General features: G+C 41.5%; 2 protein-coding genes across 8 annotated transcripts in view; one reads left to right on the forward strand and one right to left on the reverse strand.

Annotated features, from left to right (window-relative positions):
- The first annotated feature begins 647 nt into the window (after positions 1-647).
- LOC135502412 (myosin-2 heavy chain, non muscle-like) lies at positions 648-3,949 on the forward strand. 2 transcript variants are annotated; one of them, XM_064795226.1, is made up of 7 exons: positions 648-701; positions 1,195-1,316; positions 1,546-1,667; positions 1,948-2,083; positions 2,193-2,384; positions 2,799-2,887; positions 3,335-3,949. In XM_064795226.1, exons 2-7 carry the CDS (start codon positions 1,221-1,223, stop codon positions 3,390-3,392), a joined length of 693 nt encoding a protein of 230 aa, XP_064651296.1. In that variant the 5' UTR covers positions 648-701; positions 1,195-1,220; the 3' UTR covers positions 3,393-3,949. The 2 variants fall into 2 exon arrangements, with proteins under 2 accessions (XP_064651296.1, XP_064651297.1); XM_064795227.1 differs by having other exon boundaries at positions 2,199-2,384.
- A 1,055-nt stretch (positions 3,950-5,004) lies between these two features.
- LOC135502542 (dual specificity tyrosine-phosphorylation-regulated kinase 1A-like) overlaps positions 5,005-27,480 on the reverse strand; it is a 59,726-nt gene continuing 37,250 nt past the window's right edge. For all 6 annotated transcript variants that reach the window (XM_064795491.1, XM_064795488.1, XM_064795489.1 and 3 more), the window contains 8 exons: positions 26,363-26,565; positions 18,116-18,304; positions 17,693-17,840; positions 17,102-17,388; positions 16,758-16,904; positions 16,048-16,188; positions 14,483-14,768; positions 5,005-14,320 (listed from right to left, as the gene is read on the reverse strand). In XM_064795491.1, the coding sequence (XP_064651561.1) occupies positions 13,557-14,320; positions 14,483-14,768; positions 16,048-16,188; positions 16,758-16,904; positions 17,102-17,388; positions 17,693-17,840; positions 18,116-18,304; positions 26,363-26,497 (2,097 nt within the window). In that variant the 5' untranslated portion in view covers positions 26,498-26,565 and the 3' untranslated portion in view covers positions 5,005-13,556. The remainder of the gene's footprint in view (positions 14,321-14,482; positions 14,769-16,047; positions 16,189-16,757; positions 16,905-17,101; positions 17,389-17,692; positions 17,841-18,115; positions 18,305-26,362; positions 26,566-27,480) is intronic.

Here is a 27,480-nt window from a genome sequence, read left to right on the forward strand (position 1 = left end):
CACGAGATCCTTCACCGTCAATTCCCTTACCGTCTTCGGATGCGCATCCGATATGCCACGAGATCCTTCACCGTCAATTCCTATACCGTCATTGGATGCCACCAGATTTTTTGTAACTTAACCGTCAATTCCTATACCGTCATGGATGCCACCAGCTTTGTTGTCGTTGTAAAGGTTTCGGGGATACGACCAATGCATGCGAGCACCGTCGGCGGAACCCCAGACCGCCCTCTAGATCTATCCGTAAGGACAAGCCACTCTCGTGACCGTCACGGTTACGGACTCCGGACCTCCAGACTTTAGAGACCGAGCTTTTCTTTACCTTACAATTACTGTATACTCGGCGCCTCACTTATATGTGTTGTTTTTTTCATATACATTGTTCTCGTGGTTTACGGAAAAGTAGGCCTAAAATGTTATAGTGTCTATAAACAATATTCAGTTAATGGAATTACACTTTTTTCCATTAGGCTACTGCTTGCTTGATATTGCCCTAACAACTTTTTCATGAATCAATTTTGAGCATTATGTTTACAACGTAGTTATTATAGCACGAAATATGAGTCTGAAATGCCAAATACTTGCAACTATTATGTTAATCACTGAAATCTTAGTGTACTAAGTACTCGCTATAAGCTATGTTATTGCGCCCCTAAACCAACGTACTGACAACGCTACCTCCCCGGAACTCAAATTTTAACGTGAGTTAATTGTAATCTTACTCTCTATATACCAAAGTGATTTACCTAGGAATACAATTGAACTTCACTGAAAACTAATGATGTGTTGATGAGTTCAATAAATCCTTCGATTCCTTTGGTTTTCTTGGCGAACTGACGACGTCCGACAATGACCCGTTGACGTGTACCTGCAATGCATTGCCATTTGTGTGTAGGCCTAAACAGATCTATTTTTGGACGACACTCAGTCATGACTGTCAACTATCTTCATCAATCTTTATAAAACAGTAAAGTAACATCCATCCATGCATCATCATAATCATCATCCTGATCATTCATGAATGCTAATGTGAGAGCATCATCAATGTCAGTATGGGAGTAGTGACCGTGTCATCCATGCTGTTGATGTTGCTTCGATCAACTGGGAATGGAAGTCACCTAGTAATCAGAGGCCAACTTGTATGTCCTCCTTTTCTTTTCCCTGTGAAATGATTGTGTGTTTTCATTATTTCAGTGCTCAGCTCTGGACATTACGTCGCCATGGCAACAAAACAAGGATCAGCCGGGTCGGGTGCGAAGCCTAAAATGACTGATTACAGAGCTGAAAACGCTTTGTTGAAGACAAGGGTTAAAGAGGTGATTATTTTATAAATACTACATACTTTTCTTTGTTGTGCCTATATTGAGGTTTGATTGGCTCTGAACAACCAACTCTGACAGGCACGATGTCTGCTATTTTAGTTAACTTTGTGAATAGTGCCAAATTGAGAGACAGTAAAGACACCAAGTGGCGAGTTTGTTAACTAATCGGCCCACCTCACTCCTGCCTGTAGTCTCCCTTTAAACATGCCATGTTCTGTTTCAGCTTGAGTCAGAGGTCGGCCATTGTAAGCAGAGACTAGATGAACTCAGGAAAGCCAAGAACACAACTATACTGAAGCGAGAAAGGGAGATAGTAAATGTGAGCGGACCTGGCCTTGGAAGGAGGTCAGTTTAGTCCCCGACTTCAGGCTCTGATGGTAATGACAATGAGAGGTCGGGTGTTTGATCTCCCGAGGGCTGTCAAGTAAATACCAGCTTGGCTGCACAGTCACCAGGGCTAGGCACTCTCTGTTTAATTTTCTCCTGTTTTTCTCTTGTGGCACGAAGACAGAATCGGGAAGATCAATGAAAAGACCATGTCAACTCATCAGCAGCGTGCAGCAAACCACTTATAAATATACTTTTCAACTCAGTTGAAACTGATGCTATTCCTTCGTCTTTCTAGGGAGAGTGGAAGATCCTTATCAAGTGACTGCGACCATTCAGAACTTGAGAAGCAGTTGGCAGAGTCGGAAAGGAAGGCTAAAGGTCTTGAGAAGGAGCTTAGTAACCATATGAACAAACCAAGGGAAGTGCAAAAGGTTGGTAGCCATTTATCGGGTCTATCCAAAAAATAATCTTCTAGTACCATTTTGTAAACCGGTATTTAACTCCTACTGATGAACATTTTCCTCATCATTTCCTTCCCAGGTCAAGCAAACATCGTGCAACCATGAGGAATTGATCACCCAGTTGAAATATGAGATAAACGGTCTTGAAGGCGACCGGGCCGCGTTACTCCTCGAGAATGAGGACCTGACGAAGAGTGTTGCTGGTTTGTTGACGGAGCTGAGTCTGAAAGAGGCAAACTGGTGTGAGAAGGAGGAAGAGTTGAATCAAAAGGTATGGTTACTACACAGGGTGGCCCGATGAGCTTGGATGTGACATGATAATGATATTGAGTTCAGAGTTGAACATCAACGGGTACATTAAGACCTTTTATTAGGCAATTTGTAACATGATGTAAGAGAAAACTAGAGTGTTGGAGGAAACCTACACTGTCAGTGTTGCCGTCTCTATCACATGAAGGCTTGTCCTGGGACGGGAACTAACCCATGACTACCAAGGGGGGGTGGATTTTCAAACATTGGCCTTACCACTCTGCAACCTCAAGGTCTACAGCATGAGTCCTCCTTTTGCATGTTTCCGTCAGGGAGTAAGTATGTATGGAGAGAAATGGCCTGAGTATGTCCGGCAGGGAACAATGAATGAATGGGAACATTCTTCAATCAAGAATTGGAACTTGTTCTTTTCCAGTTGAAGCAGCAGTGGGGTGATAAGTACAGGCAGTGGATGGAAGAGACTGAGAAGAAGCTGTTTGAACTACAGCAGGCTAATCAGTTGATGTAAGTTGGCAGTTGGGGTGAATTGTGCTCAAGGGCGTGTGGGTTGAACCATGCCACAATGATGTCGAGTTATTCATTGTCCCTTCGTGGAACTACTTCAAAAAGTGGAAACCAGCAGCTGGACTTCCGTGCCCTGAATCAAATGGTTTCCAATTCATGCTTGACCATTCCATTTCTGACTGTCTTTTACTGAGCTTGACAGTCGTCATCATTATCATTGTCATAGGCTTCTTGGTCCATTTTCAGATCTTTGCCACATGATTTAGTCCACTTTAGGTCACAGATTTACTCCCTTTGTGTGGGGTCTTTAGCCTGCCATGGCATTAGGCACTCAGTTACAGAGAACCTTTCTTTAAGGACTGTCAAGGGCAGGGAATTCCTTGAAACCCGTGCTGTTGTATCATTTCAATGGCTCATGTCACACCATCAACACTTTCTAATTTGCAGGAGGACACTGCTAAAGAAACCAAAACCTGGAGATGACAGTGGTGGAGCCGCTCCGTGAGGGTGGCCATTCCGAAATATTGAGCTGGGATAGTGTCCATGGTGGCCATATTATAAACGTGTTGGTTCTTGTCTACAAATCAGTCTCCGTCCATAGATGATATAGAGTAAGGGAATGTACAGATGTCAGTCTCCGTCCATAGATGATATAGAGTAAGGGAATGTACAGATGTCAGTCTCCGTCCATAGATGATATAGATTAAGGGAATGTACAGATGTCAGTCTCCGTCCATAGATGATATAGAGTAAGGGAACATACTGAAGTCAGTCTCCGTCCATAAATGCTGTGGTGTAAGACAACAAGAGACATCGAGTCTAGTCATAGTGTGAAGTAGAGTGGTGGTTGAATTCGTTGTTTATTGAGAGAACTGTCTGGTATGAAGTGTAGTTTTGTATGTATATCCTGCAAGTATCTTGCAAGCTAGAGAAATGAACTTTCCGTCCATTCAAAGATTGATATTTTTGTCTTCGAACCGAACTTATTTTTTTGTGGCACAATCTATTTTTATATAGAAGACCTTCAGTCATTTACGTCCATTAAAACAGGTTATTTATTGCAACAAATCTTCTTAAATTCTTGCCCCCTCGCCCCCTCCCCCCCAAAGAAGCAGCGATGGCCTCCAGGTTATCATGCCCTTCTTTAGCAAACAGTAGGTCCCAGGTTTGATTCCTGGGTCACTTGGGCTCTTTACGTTGATCAGATAGGACAGTAGGCCTACATTGATTTGTCTCAACTTGAAGACCCTGCACATGTGGACTCCATGGCAACGAAGCAAGCGGGAAACTAGCCGATAATGTATGCTTAAGGCGACCAGCGGCGCCACCAAAATTACTGTAGCGGCAATGGGTAGAACTAATGATGTATCCGTAAGGCAGCAGCGCCACCAATATCACTGTAGCGGCAACGGGCAGAACTAATAATGTATGCGTAAGGCGACCAGCAGCGCCACCAAAATCACTTTAGCGGCAATGGGTAGAACTAATGATGTATCCGTAAGGCGATCAGCAGCGCCACCAATATCACTAGCGGCAACGGGCAGAACTAATAATGTATGCGCAAGGCGATCAGCAGCGCCACCAAAATCACTGTAGCGGCAACGGGCAGAACTAATAATGTTGCGCAAGGCGATCAGCAGCGCCCCCAAAATCACTGTAGCGGCAACGGGTAGAACTACAATGCAGACCATAGTGTAACCACGTGTGATACTGATAGCGCGGCCGCCCGCAAATATGAAAACGATAAAGATTGACTGGCCAACGATCGTTCCTTGGTGCATTTGGTGTCGAAGTAGATCTTTTTGATAGACTTTGATCAATTTTCGCACAACACTATTGCTCTCTCGCCACATCATGGCAATTCAAATTGAATTCGCAAAATTTTTAGCCAGACATTGTTTTACATTCGCCACTCATGTGCAGGGTATGCAATAGCTGTTGTATGGGCTCCCGAGGCATCTCATTTGGTAATATTACGATAGGACTCGAGGGACAAGGCCGATTCCAGTGTGTGCAGAGTGTTCGGTACCACATGTCACCTGAACATGGGGGGGGGGGGGGGGGGGTACAGGTTTCACATTGACCACTGCACAAATAATAACACAAAGACATTGTTTACATATACATTATGAAGTTTTTTGTTTTTCTTTCATATTATTACTGTTTACAAAGAATTGTTATTAGCTACATCTGGCCAGATGTGAGACTGAGACAAAAAGATGGTGGAAAACATGGATGATGGATCGGTGCGGTACAAGGCACTTGTGAGACAGCCAGTAGGGGTCACCACCAGTTCAGGTCCTGTCTAGACTTGTTCCGTGTCCAATGCAAGTGGTACCAGGCATCTTAAAAGCCATTTTTCATTGGATGAAGAACAAGTGAAGATTTCCATTTAGAGAAAATCAGAGGAAAGTTAAAACATGAAGTTTCAGAAAAATAATTTCTAACTCTTGGAATAAGAATCAAAGTAAAAAGTTGCATAAACTAAATTCATATTTCAACCACACTTCTGAACAACTCCCAAGTTATCCAATTCCACTCGGAGGTAGCTGTCATAAGGCATTCAAAACTCATCTTTTTCATATAAGAATTTACAGGCAATTCAAATGTCAAAGATAAATTGCAAGATATCATCAGATCTTCACAAATTTTCCTGATTTTTTTCTGGTATTTTTGGCGTAATTCAGATATTCCTGAGAACAAATATCCTGAAAAGTTCCAAATATATCTTATGCTCCTGAGAAATCTCAAAATACTGCGAAGGACATTTTCACAAACTTTTTGGTCGGAAAAGATAACCTGACGTTTTGAAATGACCTGAGTAAAATTATAACTATTTCGAGATATGTTTGACCAATCAAAGTGGAGAAAATATTCACAAAATATCAGGACCGTAACCGTGGCAACCTCCTACTTGAAACCGTCTGGTTTGTCATTTAAATAAAAACAATGGCAACAAAAATGATAAAATGTTCATAAAACGAAATATAGATTTCAGAGATGGAAATAATCATACAATTTGTGGGTGAATGAGAAACATCTGCAGATAATGGAGATTACCTTTAACATCTGCAGATAACGGAGATTACTTTTAACGTCTGCGGATATTTGTGATTTGTTTTGATCAGCTCTGGGTCGGAGCCTGCAGAGTACCAACAAAGACCAGGGGCCTGACCCAAGAGGTGATGTTTGATATCAGTGAGTTCCTGTCTATCAAAAGTGCCCGCACACCAGCAATTTTTGTTGCGGTGACCTGCGACAATTGTCGCTGCGATGACTGGATGAAATGATCACTCGGCAGGTAACACTCATCCTGGCCGAGTCTGATATTGATTGCAGATTGCAGCAATCACCGATGTTTGTTGCAGCAATCATGATTGCAGGTCACAGCAACAAAAATTGCACGTCTAAGGGCTTGAGAAATGGTGGAAGAAACTCAATGCAAGTTTCACCTCATTAAGAATAATTTAGGATTTTTCGGGCGAGATGCGATTACAATCAGGATTAAGCAAACCGACACCGATATTGTTGAAGCGGCCTTATGCCGTTCCTCAAATATTTGCAAACTACGATAGACAAAATAGTAATAACCGAAAAGAGGCGTAGTTTACAAAAATGAGTTAAAAGTGAATAAACGATTTTTAATTTGTCCATGGCAAAGTAAAGTGATATATTCCATTAATCATTAAGTTTAATTAAAATCATAATTATTTACTTATTTTAAGTAGCCTGAAATGGAGAATTTTTGTCGTTATTTGCATAAAACATTTCAACACAGAATGAGGGTGATCAATTTGCTGTGTCTTTTATCAAAGATTTGTTTCTGGCATCAAAACAAACGTGAACTTCTCAAGTAAAATCCATTCAGTTATTTAAATTTTAAAAGATTTCGAGTCGTTGGACGACTTGCCACACTCTGATCACCATCAAACTGATAATTTTGCTGCAAAAAAGATTTATTAGAAAATTCATCAAATTATTCTGGTCATTTTTAGACCCAAGATATTAGTTCATTATTAATTAAGATCTCTTCTTAATTAAGGTCCAAACGCCTTAAGAGAATCAATTGTAACTTCATGAAGAATTTCATGATTGTCATCTGGGTTTATGCAAGATCCTAACGCCTTCAGAGATGCAAACGTTCATTTCAGGACAAATCATTGGAAATTGAGAAATTTGTGACCAAGGCACAAAATTATTTCAACAAAATGGCAACTTTTAAAAGTTACCCAAAGATCCAAACAAAATGGAAAGTGGTGTTGCCATGGAAACATAATTGTTGTCATAGGTATGAAAAGATAAACAAGTTGGGTGATGAACTGACATAAATCGCGCCGATCAAGGACAGATGGTGGAACGTATTTTGAGTGAGCCCTCAGAAGTTGCGGACGTTGAAATGTTGGGGTCTTTGCTGGACTGAACCAGTCAAGATGAGACTAACACACTAAAGGTTACAATGACCTTGAAATGAAATGCGATATTTTCAATATCTCACAGCAGCCCTCCCTCAAACTCCCAAAAATAATGGTGGTAAAAATGACAAATCTTTTACAACATGGACAGTGCATTATGGGTTTAAAAACTTGTCATTTCTCCGCCATTTTGTTTGACGAGTTTTGAGCAAGTAGCAAATCGATACATGTTCATGGATTTCAAGGGGTTAACGTTGGGTTCAGTTGATTCCAAGCTGAGATGACCAGCTTCGCCTGTGCAAAATACATGGGAAACTGCACAAATATGTACAGGCGAATTAAGTCTTGCCGGAATGAACTTTATTGAAAGTCTAAGGGAGCGCTGCCTTGTGTTAAAGGGAAAATAAACAGGTTAACAGTGTTTTTTGCGAGGTGATGTTACCGTCACACAGCTAATGAGGGTTCACATTGTTATGAAAAACACTGTTGCCATAGCGATGACATTGATACATATTCATATAGACCTCCTTTTGGTGAACATTCAAACCGCTGCATCAGCAGTTCACATTGTTGGAAATTGAATGATTCCAACAATGCAAACTACCATTGTGGCTTCTAAAATTCTTAACTCTCCCAAACAGTGTGCTCCTCTTTAATTTTTGCTCCGTAAGAAAAGCCCCAAGCATAAAAAATGGTTCGACCTGCAGGAAATTTCTGTCCAAAATGCTTCTAAGTATTTTAATGGTACAAATGTAGAATACACCTGGCAGATGTACACATCAATGTACACAGATGCTATAATTGTACAACCTTATCTATCATGAAAATTGAATATTCTTAATTGGTCTTCAGAGATAGGTCAACAATTTCAAAATTTTCTGCCCCTGTAACTTTTTTCCGAATCGCAGACCACTGCAGAGTTCAAAGCTGAAAGATCAAATTCCGTTGAAATACTGGAAGAGAGCGACATAGAAATGGGTAGCTATGGTGATGAAAAGACAAATAAAACCTGCTAGCTATTTACAATAATACTGATTCAACTAAAAAATGAAAACAAAAGCTTGGTTAGATTACTTCGGCATGGTCAAAATATTCTGCAGACTGTATTAGATCAAACATATCCAAGATAATCGATATCTTTACTGATCATAAATGATATGAAATTCTTCATCACTATTTTTATGCGACACGTGTATATTTCTGCGGAAAATTCTGACAAAATACCAAAGAAATCTTTCAAACCAGCCGCACACCAAAAGGTACCAGACGAGTTCTATCATTTTCCCAACTGCACCTTGTATCAGAGGTCATCGGTAGATCATCCGGGTTAAAAGCAAAATGGCTTCTCATAAACATTGTTAGAAGCAAAACGGCCTCTCGTAAAAATTGTTAGCTTCATATAGTAATCAGGTTAGTGACATCACTGTTATTTTGTTTGTGACCAACTCCTTCAAGACTGCAGATTAGAAAAGGGCCAAACCCTGTATGGTACTTTTGGATACGACCAGTTTAAATCTTCGACTACAAGGGCAACCTGGGTAATTTTCTGCCCCCTGGCTACAGACAGGGGGCGTGACTTTAATGCGATTGTAGATAAAATGGAGGCAGCTAAGACTTGATTTTAAATCGTATCATAATCGGGGCGTAAAAGTTCTTGAAACTGACATCTGAACAAGCCAGAGAACCAGCTAAACCGAAGTGAATGTGACTATATTTTACCCAAGTGACCCTCGATCAAAGAAAACCAAGTACAAACGCCACCCTGACTAAAATCGAATTTTCTGTACACATAAAAACACTTTACAGGTTTATTATCAGGTTGATATGAAAGTTACCAAGTTCCACGTCACTTGAGTCCAAACTGGTGCCTGCACACGAAAATGTACAACTATTCTAGTCAGGGTGGCAGGTATCAAACATATCATTCCACATCTGGCCTTTTGGGTCCGTGCTCCGACCTGCTAGCACGTAAAAATTCACAAGAATTTGACGCATTTTTCTTGCGCTTAACGTATCTTTGGTATCGGAATCACAGCAATATTCAACATTTTCATCACCAGTTTATAAAGGGGGCGCTGCATATCAACGGAATCAATATCATTATCAGCAAGGGTAGTAAAGTGCCAACTTCCAAGTTGTGCACATTAGATTTATAACAGTTTTGGTATCATTTGAAATAATCATTTCAAAAATGTCTATTAATCTCTTAATTATGTAACGCCCCCTATTGATAAACACTTCAACTCAAGTTTGTTCATTTTTGACGCACAGCAGGCCGGAGAGCTAAGACCCCAACAATTAACACACACAATTTGTATTGATATCTACATGCTTGATTGACATGTGTCAGACACGATCATGTGACTTCCAATTAAATTAACATGTGGGCAACAAGTCATCCTACTTGCAAACACCAATTCCAAAGTACAATGACTCTGAAATTCTCAGAAAATTTTTCATCTCGGAATATTTCATCCACTAACAAGACAAAGTCAATTTCTCTTAATGCAATATTTGAAAAGTTCAGCAATGTTTACAAATTTCCCAAGTTAAAAACCTCGCTCCCAACAGTATTCCTACACATGGCTTATAGAGTCCTACACTATATGATCACCTGGGCACGAGATAACAGCAGAAACAGACACACACCTACGCCGAGGTTTTCCTTGGAATGAGGAGAGCGAAATACAGTATTATCGGAGCATATATGGATATTCATAATAAATATTCGGATTCGGTATTTTTACATAGTAGCTAGCTATATACAAAGCTAGTTAGCTTATAGTTACAGTAGCAGGGTATAGAGGGCATTGCTAGCCAAGATTCGTTAAGCAATTAACTTTTTGATAGTTTACTGGAGGAGAGGAAAAGTGGAAAGATGAAACCTGCACCCCCTTTCAACACCAAATGGACTGACCCAGTAACAGTATTTTCAAGCTGAAGTTAGGCTGTTCCATACCGGATAGGTCAAATCTAGGATACACTTCAAATTCAAACATCTCCCCCGAATCACTAATAAATCCCCCATCAAAACAACTAATAGATTTGATCAAACCTGCGCCAAAAATCCTTACGACAACAGTTTGTTTAGAATCTCGGTATCCTATCTTGTAGAACGCAGAAGTCACATGATCGTGCCCACCACATGCCGCGATAATAACAATAGTGATTTTGTACATGGACTTCTTCTATAGTGACTTAGTGTTGTAAGCGGTGACGTAAGTTCGGCCGCGTTCGCGACTGCTCGATGGTCATTTGTAAGAATGGAAGACACTTGATATGCCAGACGACGTCTACAGGATGATTCGGAGACAAAGACAAAATTTATCCGAAAACATTTTCATATAGAAAGCTTATTTCTGAAAGTAACCTTCCTTTTTGTATTTGAAAGTATGAATTTTTAACTAAGATTGCCTATTGACCAAAAAGTTGAAAAAAACAACAGAAATTTTCTCTCTTCTAAGTAAACTTTGGACAAATTTTCAGGATTTTTGATCATACAATTTTGGATATGGACTGAAATTTCCTATGGAGCAAGTTTACAAATGAATTAAACAAGTTTGAAAGCCAGGTTTGCAGAATGTAAACAACGTCAATATGGCATCCACATTTGAACGCCCCTTCCTACACATGACCAAATGAGCAGACGGCGCCGTGCCAAGCATACGTCACCACTCACGATTGGTAGATAAAGCATGAAACAATGCCAACTCCATCTTTCAAATAAATAAGAACACACGATGATAGCTGTCTATTTACAAGTAGTTTGCATCATTTATACAAATGCGTCTGCTCAAAATTCTGGGTTTATAATTCCGTGAAACAGCCGATTCAGGAGGCAATTATTGGTCCACTTTTTTTAGAGTGAACGAAATCTGTGAAGATATTGACAGAGTTGAATCGGATGTCAGAAATCAAGAACTCGTGTAGGCTCACACCAGTCACAGATGATCCTCACCCATCGATGAAACTTGATGATCATAAAACTAATCTAAATACCCCGCTGATTAATCGTACCGTTCCAAGAAATACAAATACAGATTTTTGAGCAGTACGCGTACATTTCACAAAAAAACAGCTATTTTCACCCATAACAGGTGAAGCCATACCTCCACCTATGTGCCATATCGGATCTAACTTAACACCATCCTCAGCCGAACTAGCGGATCTTAGCACACACTAAAAGTATGTTTACATCCAAGTATGCCAGGAATTCCTGCAGTGTTCCTAGTTTCTGCTTTGATCTGGCATACTCGGGATAAAACATTGCTATGTTTATTTTAATATCTAAAAAAAACAACACACAAACATTCTTGTTACTAATGATCCCCAATGTAAACATCGTATAATCGCTGATGTAATGAGAGAGTTCGTACCGGTGTAAACGGGTTAACATACCATGGAATATCACCCCGAAAAAGTTGGTACAAGAATACATATTCTGTCGTCGCATAAAATCCCATAAAAACACACTATCGCCATTATTAAAACACAAGCATTACATTGTAAAAACACATCTTTGCATTTTAATTATGAAACCTGAAGGCCTATCCCATTTAAAAAGCGCTTTGAGGCTGTAAATTCATTGACCGTTTTAAAAAGCTTAAAACCATACCTATTGTCATAGACACCTAGTATTAGATACTTAAATGAAACACATGATCGCTGTTTACAATCGAATGTCGAGGTTAAAACTAGAAAAGACAATAATCGGACAAACATATCTGTGGCAAATGGCCAACTTCATTTCATGAAGTCAAAGTTTGTCGATAAAAGTAAAAAAGCACAATTTTATCATTATCGTTAACCCCTTGATTGTCAAAAATAATTTCATTAACGATCCGCTAGTCGGCTGGGTTATCTTGTACGGCACACACTATAACTTGCTACATTTATTTCTATCAAGAGACGATTAACAAGCCTCCGCAGCCCCGTGTATCACCTATGTGAAATCCTCCTCACTCCTGTTGCCTGTGAATATTACTCTCCTGCTTCATCCCGATGCCTGTGATGGCATGTATTTCAGGCCTAACCAGTCTGTTAACCTATATGTTCGGTCACCGCGGAAACATCAACCACAATGTAGCATCTTTGGAAAAATTAACCGCTTAGCGAATTCCGATTAAAATAGAACATAACTTCGTCACAACGTTTTTCACAATATCCCACGTTATTTCAACGCCACCGGCAGCGCGTATGCTACTATGGGTCCATTCCCGACGCTATGTTCAGTAGCATGGATACGACAATTACCACAAGTCTAGCGAGAGTCAGAGAGAGGCGAGTACCGATAAGAAAGCACAATCACCGAGTTTTGAAGCAAGATTTCGGACACCGCACGTCCAGGGCATCTGCAAAACACCGGCAAATCAAAGCATCATCTTTCAGGAATAGCTCTCAACCAATGTTGTCGGACTTCGTCATTGCGGTTTAGGAGTAGGCGAAGATTTGAGTTAGAATGGTTCAAATTCACATCCAGAATTAGCAGAAGAGGGAGTCACATTTCAGGATATCGGTGCCAGCAGAATGGTATAATCATAAGATATCGAGCGAGAAAATATCTGTTTCTAATTAGAGTTCTAGCGATTTGGTAATTTTGGTTCCGACGTTGCCACCAGGGGCGAACTTGTGTGGAAGTCAACTCTATCAGGGTCGGGAGACAGCCCTTGGCATTGACTTACTAACTAGGGAAAACAACAACGTAATGCCAAGGTCTCCATGCCACTAGCGCACTGCGCCACCTGGCAGCCATAATAGAACTAGAACTCCCGAACACACCAGGACTCGGTACACCACAACCTAACACTCCGCAACCACGGTAACCTTCCATCACAGCAGACGCTGTTTACATCACAGGCACACACTAAAACTGTCACTACAGTAACCGTCGGCAACCCTTGGCCTCACAGGCACGTACACTCGAGGACACACAAATGGGGCTCTGGAGTCTTTTCCTTGCATAGTCGCTATCTTTTGGCCGGCCTCCTCGTGTAATCCGCGTGAAAACACATTGAAAACAAGTGTTACAACACGGAAGAACACATCCATGTGTTAACCCGTGCGCGACATGTCACAAACATACCCCAGCATTGAAATACACGTCAACATCAACTTGTTTACGGTGTGTTGAAATGCACCAATCACTGATATGCCAGCGTGACATCTTTGCTGGAGTACGTCCGAGCATGCCTCGCTACGGGTCATCACGTCATCCATGAGCCATATTTACACAATTAACCTATAGAATATCATCATCATTAATGGCTTGCCACCGGGCTCTGCTGTACGCACACCCCCACCATAGGACTCTCCTCACCAGAGGCAGTCCGAGTCCGCTGTTGAGAAGATGAATCTGATTGCGATACTAAGTTCGATTGTGTCGTTGCGGTTAACGTGTACGGAAACGTGTGTCCTGACGCGATAAATGGTTGTGGGTACTGAGGATAGGAACCAGTCTGTTGATACGCGGGGAGTTGCATGTTCATGGAACCAGTCTGAGTGGCGTCTATCGACTGATGCATATGCTGCAGATGTGCGGACATTCCGTGTGGTTGCATCTGCTGAGGTGGCATTGACGACATGTCAACCGCCATGGAGGAAGACGGCTGCGTCACGTGACGCGACGTGACATGATCACCACTGCCTAGGACAGTCCCAACGGTCTGTGAACTATGACTTTGATGAGGCGATGAGTGGGGCACGGCATGAGAATGGGTCGGCCGGTGTAAATGGGCGTGTGGATGTGAAATCGGAGGTGGCGCCGTAGCACCGTTATTATGCCGCGAGTGTGGTCCGGGCGGCGGATCCCCAGCAGCGATATTCGTAATCCAATGTTGCTGCTGGTGGTGATACATCTGTTGGAGGCGTTGTTGTTGTGAATTGGGCGACTCACAGTCCATCGCTGACGTGGGCACGTACTGGGCACCGTGACTGTGATGCATGGGGTGAGGATGATGAGCGGGGAGGTGGTGGTGATTGTGCTGGTGCGTCGGATCGGACCGTGCACGACCAGAACTCTGACCTGCAATAGCAAAAAGAGAAATGTCACAATCAGGGCAAAGAACTCAAGATGAATGGCCAACGAATAAATGTTGGTGGAGGCTAACCAAGCCATGGGTAAGTTTCATCTCATAGTTGCCTGTAACTTTTAGAAGAGCGGGCGAGAGCCCAGCAGCATACGAACCTTGAGTCGGACTTGAGACATTCTGCTGCTCCATAGCTGGACTCGTTGACGTACTATTTGAAGTATTCGTACTCTCATCCGTCGTCCGTTTGAAGAAATTATGTTGCAGTGCGTAATACGGTGTAATCCGTGTCTTTGGATCGAAGTCTAACATCCGTAGAATGAGATCCTTGAATTTAAGATAGTCTGATAGCGAGTGGCCGGTCTCGCCGGCGCGGCGCCCACCAGGCCCGCCCGTCTCCGCACCGATTATATCATGGAGTTTCCGTGTTCCTGGTGCTTTGTACTGAAGAAGATAAAACGAGATATTTAAGATCATTTCTGCCCCAGTTATATCAATCAGCAGAAGGTGTCCTGAACATCTTTCAGAACTTGTTTACATTCTTGGTTCAACATTCTGATGACAGGTGGCAGCACAGGTATCTAGGTCATACATAACTATAGCCTGTTCAATACTCCATGGACGACTAGAACTTCAACTTGAGGGAATTTCCTGGTCACTTTCAAACATCATCCGTCCTATAAGGGGGTTAGTTTCCCCCCTTCCCCCCCCCCCCCACTTCCTAAGGCTACGCCTATGTCTAATCAGTGAGAGAGATCGATGCTATTAGCATGAGCTCACAACCATATTAATTAAAGCTTAACAGAATCATTACAATCAAGTTGGAAACAGCCACCTCTATGTCCATCTAGACTCTACAGAACTGGTCTGGACCAACTTAGGTTGGATTGGATGTAAGAGTACATCATATCATCAATTAGCTATATCCCACACCGTCATCGATCCAACTCAACATCCATCACAAAAACATCTAAATTGTTACCATTCCTACATAAACTGCTTATCACGCATCCTTAATCTACTTTTCGGTCAGAATGGCGCGCCGGGGTCTAAATACAGTACCCACAGGAATTGGGCGCGCAGTGTACACATAATTGCCGAGGCTGTGAGATTAGACAAGTTCATGTTAGGTCTGTGCTACTGCTCTGCATCAAATTTACCAGAGACTTGTTCAGCGACCGTTGACTTATTTGTCGCAATTAAATGAGGCATCCTGGGTAATTAGCATTCACTCGAGATTAGCCTTGGTAATTAGCATCCGCTAGAGATGGTTCGCTAGAGATTAGCAACAAATGTTCTGCAGAAACGTATGCTTGTTTCCTGAAACAGCTATGAATGTCATGCTAGTACAATTTATGCTGACAACACCGATCAAGCCAGGTTCTTGGGTTGTGTCGTCTGCTAAAACCTGCCAAACAATTTTCCAACCAAATTGAAGAAGATGTTTCAATTTGTTGATATCATCAACTTTTCTTCAAATATATTCCCACCCACATCATAGTTTTTGAGAAAACGTGGTCAACCAGATGTCGTCTGCTCAAGTCAGATTATTGAGTTGAGCCGTCTGCTGAAGCCTACCAAACAATTTTCAAACCAAATTGAACAAACTTCATTCAGATTCATCAACTTTCCTTCAAATACTTCTAACAAATTCTAGTTTTGTAGAAAATGTGGCCTTCAATGGATGTTGTCTGCTGGTAACATTTTTTCCCATTTGTCTTACCTTTTTGCTATCCTTGGGTTTCTTTGGTATATATGATCCGTCGGGGAGTTTATCGAAGTATTTCCGAGCTTTTGGCGCCAGGTCCAGGATATGTGATGGTGGCATGCCTAACACCTCAACTATTTTCATCATTTGGTCAAACTGAAATAAAACAGATGTGTAAGAAAAATTGCTATTTTGTTATCGTCACAAACGGAATTTTTGAATGACAGAAATGATAAAGGGAACTTTTTTTCACATAAGATACGTAACCATGGAGCTCTGCTGCGTAAATAGAGCTTTGCACTTTAGGCTAAAAATAGTACAGAAAGTAGGTCAAGGGGGCCAAAATGGGGTCAATACTCAGACAAACTTGGTCTTGTCGCAAAATGAACCAACCTGTCTGATATCCGGGGACTTGACAAGTGCGGTACCCTCTTCAATGTTTGGCACAGAAGGCCCTACCTGTGTTTTTGAATCAGGTAGGGCTATGATAAATCTGGGTTAAGCGTCTAATGTAATAGATGAGGCAAGTAAAGAAACTTGCCCAAGATCACACAAAATGTGATCAGTGTCAAGGATCAAATACACAATATTCGCTAATGAAACGAATTTTCCAGACCATCAGCACTATAACTTTGGTCCTCCAAGGAGGCAGAAGCACTACATTGTACTTATTGCCTTGAATCGTCTCATCAAAAGCTTATAAAGACTATAGGTCTTCTCCATACCTCATTTGAGCCGGCAAATAGTGGTTCCCCTGTGTGCATCTCGACCAGTATACACCCTAAACTCCACATGTCTATTGCCAAGTCGTATGGTATCCCAAGCAAGACCTCCGGCGACCGGTAAAACCGACTCTGAATGTACTGGTATATCTGGAAGTGAATTCAAACAATTAGAAAAGTTTCAAAGTCGGGAGAGTCCTTTTTAATCTGATCTCAAATATCAACGTGATATCAATGGGTTTGTTTCATCTGTTCGCGACATTCTTAGCACAGTACCTTGACATCTCTGCCGGGGGGAATCGTCACTGACAAGTTTCATTTCCAAGAAAAGTTCAAGTAAAACTTACCCGCTGTCCAAGCTGACAAGAACTCCCGAAGTCCACAATTTTTATCGCACTTCGCTTGGGATTACACAGTAATATATTCTCCGGTTTTAAGTCACAGTGAATAATATTCAATTCCGGCGTCGCTAAAAATAACAACGCCGTACACAATTGTTGCGCGAATTTTCGCGTTAAGTTCAGTGAGACACCGCGGAAGTTCGTGTTCCGTAATAAATCGTAGAGGTTGTACGAGAGAAGTTCAAAAACGAGGCACAAGTGGTTCCGGAACATGAAATGTCTCTTCAGTTTGACTGGAAAGAAAGGAAGGATTCATTAGAATTGACGTATCAGATTAAGAAAGAGAGGAAAAAGTATTGTTCCCCCACCCCACTTGATGCATGCCAAGTAAAGTCAATGCAAGTGTTAGTGGCAAATGTTGCTTTGAACAACTTGGCCCAGTATGGTCTTGTTGGGAGTCTGGATGCTGTTGTGAAAGACATCCACATCACCAACCATTCTTAATTTCTCCGTTCCCCATTCTCCAGACCTCAACAGGATCAGTCCTGCCTAGTGCCTAGTACCTCCTCCTCCATCAAGGTGGCACCACCTACTCACCTATATAATATTTACTCTCTGCATCATGTTTATTCATCAGCTCCAAGAGGCGCACCTCAATCTGAGCCTGATTTAAAAACGGTTTCTTATTTTTGATAATTTTGATGGCCACTTGCTCCTGGTCTGTGTGGTCATAGGCCTTCACAACCTGTCAAGAAGAGAGAAACTATTAGGATTAAGAACTGGCAGCATTCTACACAGGCAAGAGTGTCCTTGTGTTGATCATTGATGGGCCAACAGACGGCTCTATGATGATCACCACAGACCACATCTACACACGGATCCCATCTGCGCCTTCCTCCCGAGCTGGCAGCAGACTAAACAGAATGGGCAGACACTCAAAATAACAACGCAGGACTTCTTCATTTCATCTCTCGAATGAAGAAGTATCAAGTGGAGGAAGAAAAGATAAGGACACCGTACCTGACCAAATGAGCCCTTGCCGATTAAAGAATCGATTTCGTATCTCTCCATCCATTTCTCGCCAGGCTTGACGACGTAGTCATGGTTGTCGTCATCATAGCCGTCATTATACAACCGTTTCTCCTTCTTATGGCTGGTGTCGTCCCCCTGAGCTTGCTGGGCCCGACGCTTCTTCTTTGCATAGTAAACCTGGCGATGAGAGAAAAAGAGGATATTTCGATGAGATATTTTCAAAATCTAGAATGTATGGATTCGGGGGGGTGGAAGGGGGGGCACACGACATGATCGCAGGTGGCCAGGGGGACTAGGGGGGAAACTCCTCGAAGTGTAGAGCAAATGCTGAAGAAGAATCAATCAATTAATCAATTTCATCAATCGTTGTCAAGATCAGAGATCTGGAGACTCCATCTTGACAGTAGAGAATGCCTCAAGCTCAAACAAATGGAATATGAACTTGAGAAGTGATAACATACATCATATTTATATAAACAATCATGTTATCATATTTGTTCTGGGCAAAGTTTTCAAAGCAGACAAAAGTTCAAGCCCCTGGTCAAATTTAGACCCCAACCAAGAAGGTAAACGGTTGCATTCCCTTTTTAGACCAAACATCCCGGACCCTGAGTGCACCTCTAAAATAACCACCTTATATAACACCAGGTCTCAAAATTTCAACAATTTTTAGATGGCTCTCGATAAAACATGATAACTCGATGCAGACCTCTTCAAAATAGCGCCCTTACGTAACACAGGCGTTTGAAATTTCAGAAATTTTTAGTTGACTCGCGGACAAAACGTTGAAATGTCTTGGAGCCAAAAACAGCACCTTGTCAAATCTCGACAATGACGTCTTACGCAAGGGAAACGATTTTTGTAGTATTTTTGGCCCTTCGTCTTTTGGCACAAAAGATATTATTTAGGGCTTTCGCAGACATGTCGGTTTGGATTTTGAGCCAAAATATTTCTCAATAAGAATTTGAAAATCGGGACTTTGATTGGTCAAGAACTGATCTAGCATCTGTCCGTGTCGTAATATTCACGTTGTCATTTTAAGAAAGGATAAAAATATTTTCGCCGCATAATCAGAATTTTGGAGGGAAGTTTAAAGTTTAAGATTTGGAATCAAATATGGTTTCTTCAAAGTTTCAAACTGTTAGTGTAACGATTGAGAAAGGATATCAGTGAGAAAACAAGTTTTGAGCATTTTTTGAAATTTTTTTTCGTTTCAAATGTGAAAATTCTGTGTTTAGTGTTGATTTTTATACTATCAGCTAGTATAGACCAGAAAAACAAAATCTGACACAGTTTTGGGGCACATCAATATAGATATAACAATTTTACAATAGTGATATCCTTTTCAGACATCATGTGACAGCGCAATCATTTTTTCTCAACAGATTCGCTTCATATTATCAAATACCACACAATTATCGGCAATATGGCAAAAAAATTCACCAAAACTTCTACAACAGCCGAACAACGCTTAATTTCTAAAACCGCTCAATTGATAGAACCCAATGATAATGGTATATAGTGCGGAGGAAAAAACTATGTTGACATTTCATAATGTGAATAAGATCAGTGGTGAATCAGACCGTAACTGCCAATCCAGCGTTATCTTCACTCATTCAATTCACATTATTTATATTGTCCAAGGAATTGTGGGTATTTCTTTATATTTCTGTGTTTGTAAACAAACCGAGACGCGGGAAGCATACGACATGTATGATGGCGTTTCGTACAATTCTGAAATGAAACGGCTCAGTATTTTTGTGAAAACTGTTTGTAAACATCCAGTTTGCAAATCTCTCTCTCGAAAATTGCGAATATATTCAGGGTTCCAACCGGATAGGATTTATTTTTCTGTTCCTCCCTTCTGAAGAACACTAAAATTACCCTTACTCATTCCAAAAAAATTATCAGAAATTTTTTGAAACAACTTGCGTACAAATTCACTACAAATTCACCAAAACACTAAATATGTTTAAACTTTTCAGTCGTCATCCAATTTAAAGTTTTCAAGGCGCTGAAACAGAATATATAACCACTTGCACTTAAAAAGTTCAAATTCAAATATCGAAGAAATGTTTCAAGGTCAACTTTTAAAAGGAATAACGTAAACCAATTTGTTTCGTTTTCTGCAAAATATCCGAAGATGCTCCCACAATGCCCCAAAACAACATTTTAAAGCGCATTTAAAAACTTGTTTTTATTATTAATAATTCACCGGCGACCGGGGAATATTGCTTAATGTCAAAGTCGTATCGATTTTAGCCAGAAAGCTTACTGGTTTCCATGACAACGGCTTCTTTCGCCAAATGATTCACGCCCAGACATAATAGTCATCAGTTGGCGACTATTCAAGGGTTTCAATTTTTTGGTTGAAATTGGAATTCAAGTTTACGTGAAGGTTGCCTTGCAAGCCATCTGAATGTCAGCAAATAAAATGCGTTTTAAATGAAAACACACAAATTAAGGTCTTTCTTTTAATGAAACCTCCTAACATTTTTGGCCTCTCATTCTGTCCATCACATATTGGTGAAGGCCTTGATCAACAGGGTTGAGGCATAACCAGGATGCACGTCCAAAATACTTGTCTAAATGCATCATTGTGTCAATAAATTGTGTCCGCAATTGACAAAATATGAATATTCCAGACAAGAACAAGAATTAGAAGGAATATGATCCATTTTTTTTAAAGTCCCAAAAGTTTCCTGATGAAAACAGGATGTTCAGGAATTCGATTGTTTGCCAAATATCGAAATCTGGCAGGAAGAGACAAAATTTTAAAAACATCCTCAAAACATTCTTACTCTCCAATAATCAGATGAAATGTGTCGAAAATAATCTACCTCATCAGAATATCACCAAGCGTGAGAAGACATCGGGAGTTTGTTGAAATTTGTCCAAAAAACCAGGAAGTTGACAAAGTGCCAAGTAGTGGCTGATCAATATTGTCAACACAAGATAAAACACGCAGGAAGTCATCACCAAAATCGCCAAATAAACACAAAATATCGCCATGACAACATCGACCTACCTCATCAAATATCCCACTGATTAGTTGGGTCTCTACCTCTGGTGAAAAATCGAAACACAGCCGCAGCCTTTTGAGGAAATATTCCGACTTCATTTTGCCATATCCGAATCTCAACTGCACAAGAGGACAACCATGTTGTAGAAACTTGTCCACAACACGTGGTTGATTTACAAACACACTGGCTCTGATTTCCCGCTTCATGGCATTATTTACCTATCAATAGAATTGGGTGACGCTTCTCGGTTGTTAATAGGTCAGGGACGATCTCCACTCGCTATTAGAGACCAGTTATTCTTACACTACATCCACAAAATACTCCTTAAGGAGGGCCAACACTCCTCAAAGGGATCTATCTATTGTTTAGGAGGGTTTGAATAGTTGGAATGACTGGTCATGAATGCACCTGGGCTAACTAACCAAATCAATGAGGGATTTAACACCAGTTTTCAAGAAGCTAATTTTCTGCAAAGAAGAGGCCAACTTCCATACTGATGTTGTGGATCATCATCTAGCCTCCCTGTTGTTTTGAAACTCTAATATTTCAGAAGACAAAGAAGCTACCTCTGTCTTTAATAATGTGGCAGTACTTATTTCTCCCCTCCCAAAGCCTACGGTACACCCAACCACCGCATGACTGACTTGACATTGATGTCACATTTTCGTTCCAACTTTCCCCCGCCCAGTCCCACCGAGATGGCCCCCACCTTGTTCAGCACTTGTAAAAACTAGACTCGCTGCCTGGCGGGAAGTTGTATTGTGAACGAGAGTTTATAAGAAACTGCCGATTATTGTTGCTGATCTGATCGTTGATTGAAAACAAATCACTGGTTCCGTGTGGGCAGCTATTGTGAGTGAATGAATGAATGGGGATTATGTAATCACTGCATTGAATACCCAGGGCTGTACACCATTGCAAGAGCATGTTTGAGGTATCCAATCATGCCATTCATTCTGGCAAAAATGCTCTGCTTCAAATGTGTAATTCCTGGCAGGACAATCCACGCCAGGCAATGGAATGCAGCCAGTGCAACTTCACCAGAGAATCAACCAAAAGGAATGATACCCTTTTTTGAGACAAGAATGTCCTCGGGCGAGATAGTCATTTTCACCCTTCAAAAGAGAATCCGTCCTAAGAGGAGACAATCACTGGGTTATACAGGGTGGATGAGGATGATCAAAAGATGTCTGGACCCCTGGGCCTGGCCTGAATATTGGACAGAATGTGAAGCTACCCGTCAGTTTAGTTATAATGCTATAGTAGAGAAATGAGTGAACATCGGCAAACCAAAGTTTCTTATAATCTATGTCTATATGGAAGTCATAGAAGCCTTAGATTGGAATTTGGCCCCTGAAATTCAAAGTTGCCCTTCTTTTAACTGAAGCTGCTAGACTCCAACTCAGGTGATCATCAGGACGACCCGATAGATGTAGTCACCAGAATGTGTCACCCTTCGCCGTACCACACGCCCTTCAGCTGCCTCCATTGTCCCTGACCTCATGACATCGGGCAAACACGGGCCTCAAATCTGGTTACGAACTCCGCAAAACAGGATCCCGAAGCAAGGGCCAAAAGTTAGGGCAGGTAACTGAACCCAGCTGCGGGGATCACACTCCCTGACAGAAAGGACCCCAAGACCCTTTTGTCATTTTGACAGAGACACAGACGAGGTGCTGTTCGTGATAATGAGCGGCAGTTTAACTCAAGTGGCGAATTAATTGTGATTTCTTGGGTAAGGGTTGCGGATGACTTTGATTTTTCAGGATTTTGAAACGGTAGGAGAGGCTTTTGATTGGTTTAGAGCAGTTTGTCTGAGATGGTAGGTGCCTGGCTGTTACGTCACTTCCTGACTCGGAAGATTTTCTAAATTTTGATTTTTTCAATTTTAACAAGAGGCCACTGTACCAAGTACTCAGCTGACCAATTCGAGGAATCAGTAACATCTACCGTCTCTCTTCAATCTGAACTATATCAAAAACTCATCTGCCAAGAAAAAGTATTTAGGATTGTTTTGACCAAAGATACCACTTCTTGAAGCCAACAAAATTCAAATTCTTCCATTTGACGTGTTGTCGTCCTCCCCATTCAAAAAAAGTGACGGTTTAACGGCCAAAACCGTCAACCAAAAATACACCAGTCGTGAAATGATTTGATACGCAGACAATCCAAAAAGGATGTTTTCCAAAATTAAAACGTTCCTGTTGAACCCCTGACCTAACCGCCGCCTCAAGAAGGGACAAAGAAAAAACACCTTTTTTTAGAAAAACTTTATGATGAATTTTTGACCCAAAATAAAACGTCTTCAAAGAGTTCATCTTGGCATGTGGCGACTGTCATCCAAAAAAATGTTGATAAAAATAGTGAAATTCTTTGTCCAGAGAAACAACCCAACTTTTTATAAAAATAACTTTCGGACACTGACCGAGTATTATTTTTAGCCACCAGAGGCAAGGCCAAACAGATATTTTTCTCAATTTGGCAGGTGCACTAAAATGGCCAGTATCTTTTTTCTTGAGCAAACAGGCATGGGAATGGGCTAAGTTTGAAACCAGGGTGTTTTTTGTTAGACAAACTGTTGGCCATGAGAATACAACATCTCAAGATTCAAAGACCCAACGTGCACTGCAAACAAACGCGTATGATCCTCTTATTATCAGGAGTATCAGGTTCTCTGTGCAACAACAGACCACCACAACTTATGTTATCAACTCCACAGACCTTCCGACTCTCGGAACACAAACTTCTCCTTAAAGTTCTCAATGAAATTCCCACACAGGGTCATTTAGGATACAGAATTGAGAAACTTTGATGAGAAATTATAAGTTCCAAGAGCATGATTGATGACGATGTCTTCGCAAACAGCTCATCTCCAACCAATCAACAAACTTCTGCCAACGTCTGCCTCCCAAATGCCAACATTAGCGTGATGCACCCTCCGTCGCTGACCAATTAAAAGCTCCTACCCTCAGATCAGACAATTACTCTGTGCTGTTTTACCATGCAACCCAGCAAACTGTTTCACAGCGAGCTCACGTCTCAACAACCAGACCAACGTCTGCCCCAAACGGTCTGCCAAATCCTGCCACGTGATGAGCCCTCCACTTGAAGACTAATCAACCCCTATAGTACATGTTGGTATTTCAGTGACCGCCCCTCGAGACGTCTACACCGACGCCAGAATCATGATACGCTATGCTTTATTGAATTTACGACTGCTAATCTCGCGATGGGTAAAGATGTCTGGCGGTGGTCTGCTCGGGTCCGTGACATCAGACTAGAGACACTAGCGACATGGCTACAATCTGTGAATGACCCACCACTGGGGTAGTAGTGGTCTCAAAAGGCTTCAGCATCTGTAGGTTGTAGGTTCAATACCTGCTTTGAAAATTTAGTATGACTTTGCAGAATGTTTGATTAAACTCTGCATTTGGGTGCTTCTTGTTACCAATATGATTTGGCACCAATCTGTGTTCAACTGGATGAGTTCGACTTCTTTCTTTATCATCAGTGAAGGCAGAATAGTGCTCAATAAGCTGTTCTGCTCAAATGGGTCCTCGACCTATCCTGGCAAGGGCACCAGGCAATACAAGTAAAGCAATTCCCCAAAGGTCACAAGCAAAAAGTCCGTCAGGCACCGAACCCAGTGATCAGATCATGAGTCTGAAACACTCCCTTGGCACAAGACCGCACCCCTCTAAGATCTCGACTGATCAGATTCCAACAACACCCCGCCGAAATACCGCCTTCCCAAAAAGACGACAGATGTTCGGTGGAATCCACAGGTGAGCGATCATCGCAGGTCCCGGGCCATAAGGACGCGGGGACGACCAATTACAAGGGTCGCTGTCTCGCGGACAATGCTGTGGTCAGCCTCCAAACTACAGGTGAAGTGACTCTTCACAATGATTTCACGCTCAGAAGAATTACACTGCAATTTGAGACGACACAACGATTCTAAAGCAGGATAACTTTGTCCAATGATTTGAACATTTCGACATGCGATGGAAATTTTATATTTCCGTTTGTGGTGGATATGATATTAGTTTAATTGGGATGTTCGAGATACTCGGGAGCCAAAATTCCCATGCTTCTTGCATTTATTTTTGGAGGAAAAAGAAAAGTTTTGAAATGATGGATTTTACGATAATGGAAAGATCTGCTGGTTTAAAAAACATTTCCAACTTTTTTTCCCCGAATCTTAGTTTTCTGTGACCTTTCTATCTAAGTGCATGGCAGCGCAATACGGCAGAAATGAAATTAAGAAATGATGGGATCGCCTGATGGTAGTTTGCTCCAGTGATGGATAAATATCCGACAAGTCCTGAATGACGCGGCGGCCATTAGCAGGATCCTGGTTCTCAGACTCGTTTAGACGACCAGCTAATGACTGGATTGGCAAATCATCTTGGTTTTACAGGATGGGACGGGTCCCAGGGGTAATATTGGCTGCACTCGATGGCCTTCTTTATCTCGACGGTTGCGGGTTTTGTAAGATGTGAAGTTTAAACAGGGACACTACACGACCAGGCGTGTGCTCATTTAACTGCAAACAGCCACCCGTTTGTGGCCCTTTCTCCCCTTGTTCAAATCTAAAGCCAGGGAGAATAGTGAGGCTGGTCAAAATACCCTCAAGAGCTTCCTGGTGAATACTAGTTCAACATCACTTCCATGAACCTAATCAGAGCAACCTAGAAGATGTTTAGGTTGTAAATCAGCCAGCCCCCCTTCATTCATTCAAGAACCAGATGTGGGGGAATTAGCCATTTCACCTCAACAACGCTCAGGTGCAAAACATCACTTTTCCAGGAAGGAATGAATGACTTTGAGATTCCTCAAGTACGTCTGAGAGGAAAAGTCTGCTTTATATACAGGTTTTTTATTGATGATAGTATAGCGTTGATTCTCCATGAGGAGAAATCTGGCCTCCCTGAACGAGGAGACTGTTCTTGACTTCTTGACTGGATTACATCAGGCACCTAAACACTGAAATCTGAGTCAAAGCAAAATACATGCACATGCAACAACTTGACAATCCACCATGCTGAAGATGCTTGGGTTATGCATCAGTCAACATGAACCTTATACCCCCTCTTTACAGAAAACCTTATACCCCCTCTTTACAGAAAACAAACACTCGGTCAACACATTTTGACACATATTCACCAAGTACTTGAAATTGAATTGGCGTGACGAATAAAACCAGGCCTACCTCATTTATATGCTTGTAAGTCTTTATCAAATCGACGCTGAGCTTGCGTAATGGTGCATTTGTCGGATCACGGAATGAGACCGGTATGCGATTCTGCATCGCAGCCATCTCGGTATTCTGTTGGTCGGTCGACATGGTGACCAGATCATCCGGCTTCAGCTGGCGGCCGTACAGTGTGGGCACATGCCTGCTCTTCAGCTGCCCTGCAATCAAACAAACGGAAAAATTCGTTAATTTTGAAAATTTCGTTAATTTTTGTGAAAAACAACGAAAACAAACAGTGACATAAAGAATGGTGACCTTTATAGGCCTACGTTGTAAAAATTTGAAATTTGTAAATGAATTTGAAAGTACATACTAAACATAAATTTGAGCCGCCCTGAAAAATTAGTCACAGTCGATCGGACATTTTGAAGACTTACACCAATTTGTCTTTGTTTTGAACAATTCTAAGGCCAGTGATTCATAAAGAGGAGTCAGGGTTGAAAGGGCCACACATGAGCAATATCTATTTTCCACCCAGGTATCTTATCAGTGAATCAACCTTGGTCTAATGGATGAGGAAGCAAGTTTTGAATCAATATAGCACAGATTTTCATCCCCACTACCACGTACTGCTCATGACAATGTGTTTTTATTTCCTGCATTTCAAACTATATATCTGCTGCAATCTGCCGAGTCATCCTAGAACTCGAACTCACATTTTTATTTCATCACATTGTTGTTGGACAAAATTTAGGTATGAAAGAGGTTGAGAGAAGCCAATAGGCAGGTGCTGTCATCTATTGGTTAGGAACAACAAGTGACAGATCCACACACCAGGAAGAAATTAATTTGAAGGACAAAAGTGCTGTACATCAACTTCGAATAAGTTGGGCATATAACACGGTCATCTAGAATGTCTCAATCGATTGCAAGGTCTATGGCAAGCATTTGAAATGTATATAATTGGCAGTCTTACTTTATTCTATTAGACACAACTACTTCAACAGCTTGCATCCAGAAATAAACCTTTCTTTTACTTCTCACAGCTTGTGGCCCAGTTTCTAAAAGTGCACGCACGGCCATTTAATGTTTACATGTGTAGTTCAACACTCTCTCACCAGGTGTCTCTGCCA

This window comes from Lineus longissimus, chromosome 18 (genome assembly GCF_910592395.1).
Source record: "Lineus longissimus chromosome 18, tnLinLong1.2, whole genome shotgun sequence".
In the NCBI taxonomy this organism is placed as follows: Eukaryota; Metazoa; Nemertea; class Pilidiophora; order Heteronemertea; family Lineidae; genus Lineus; species Lineus longissimus.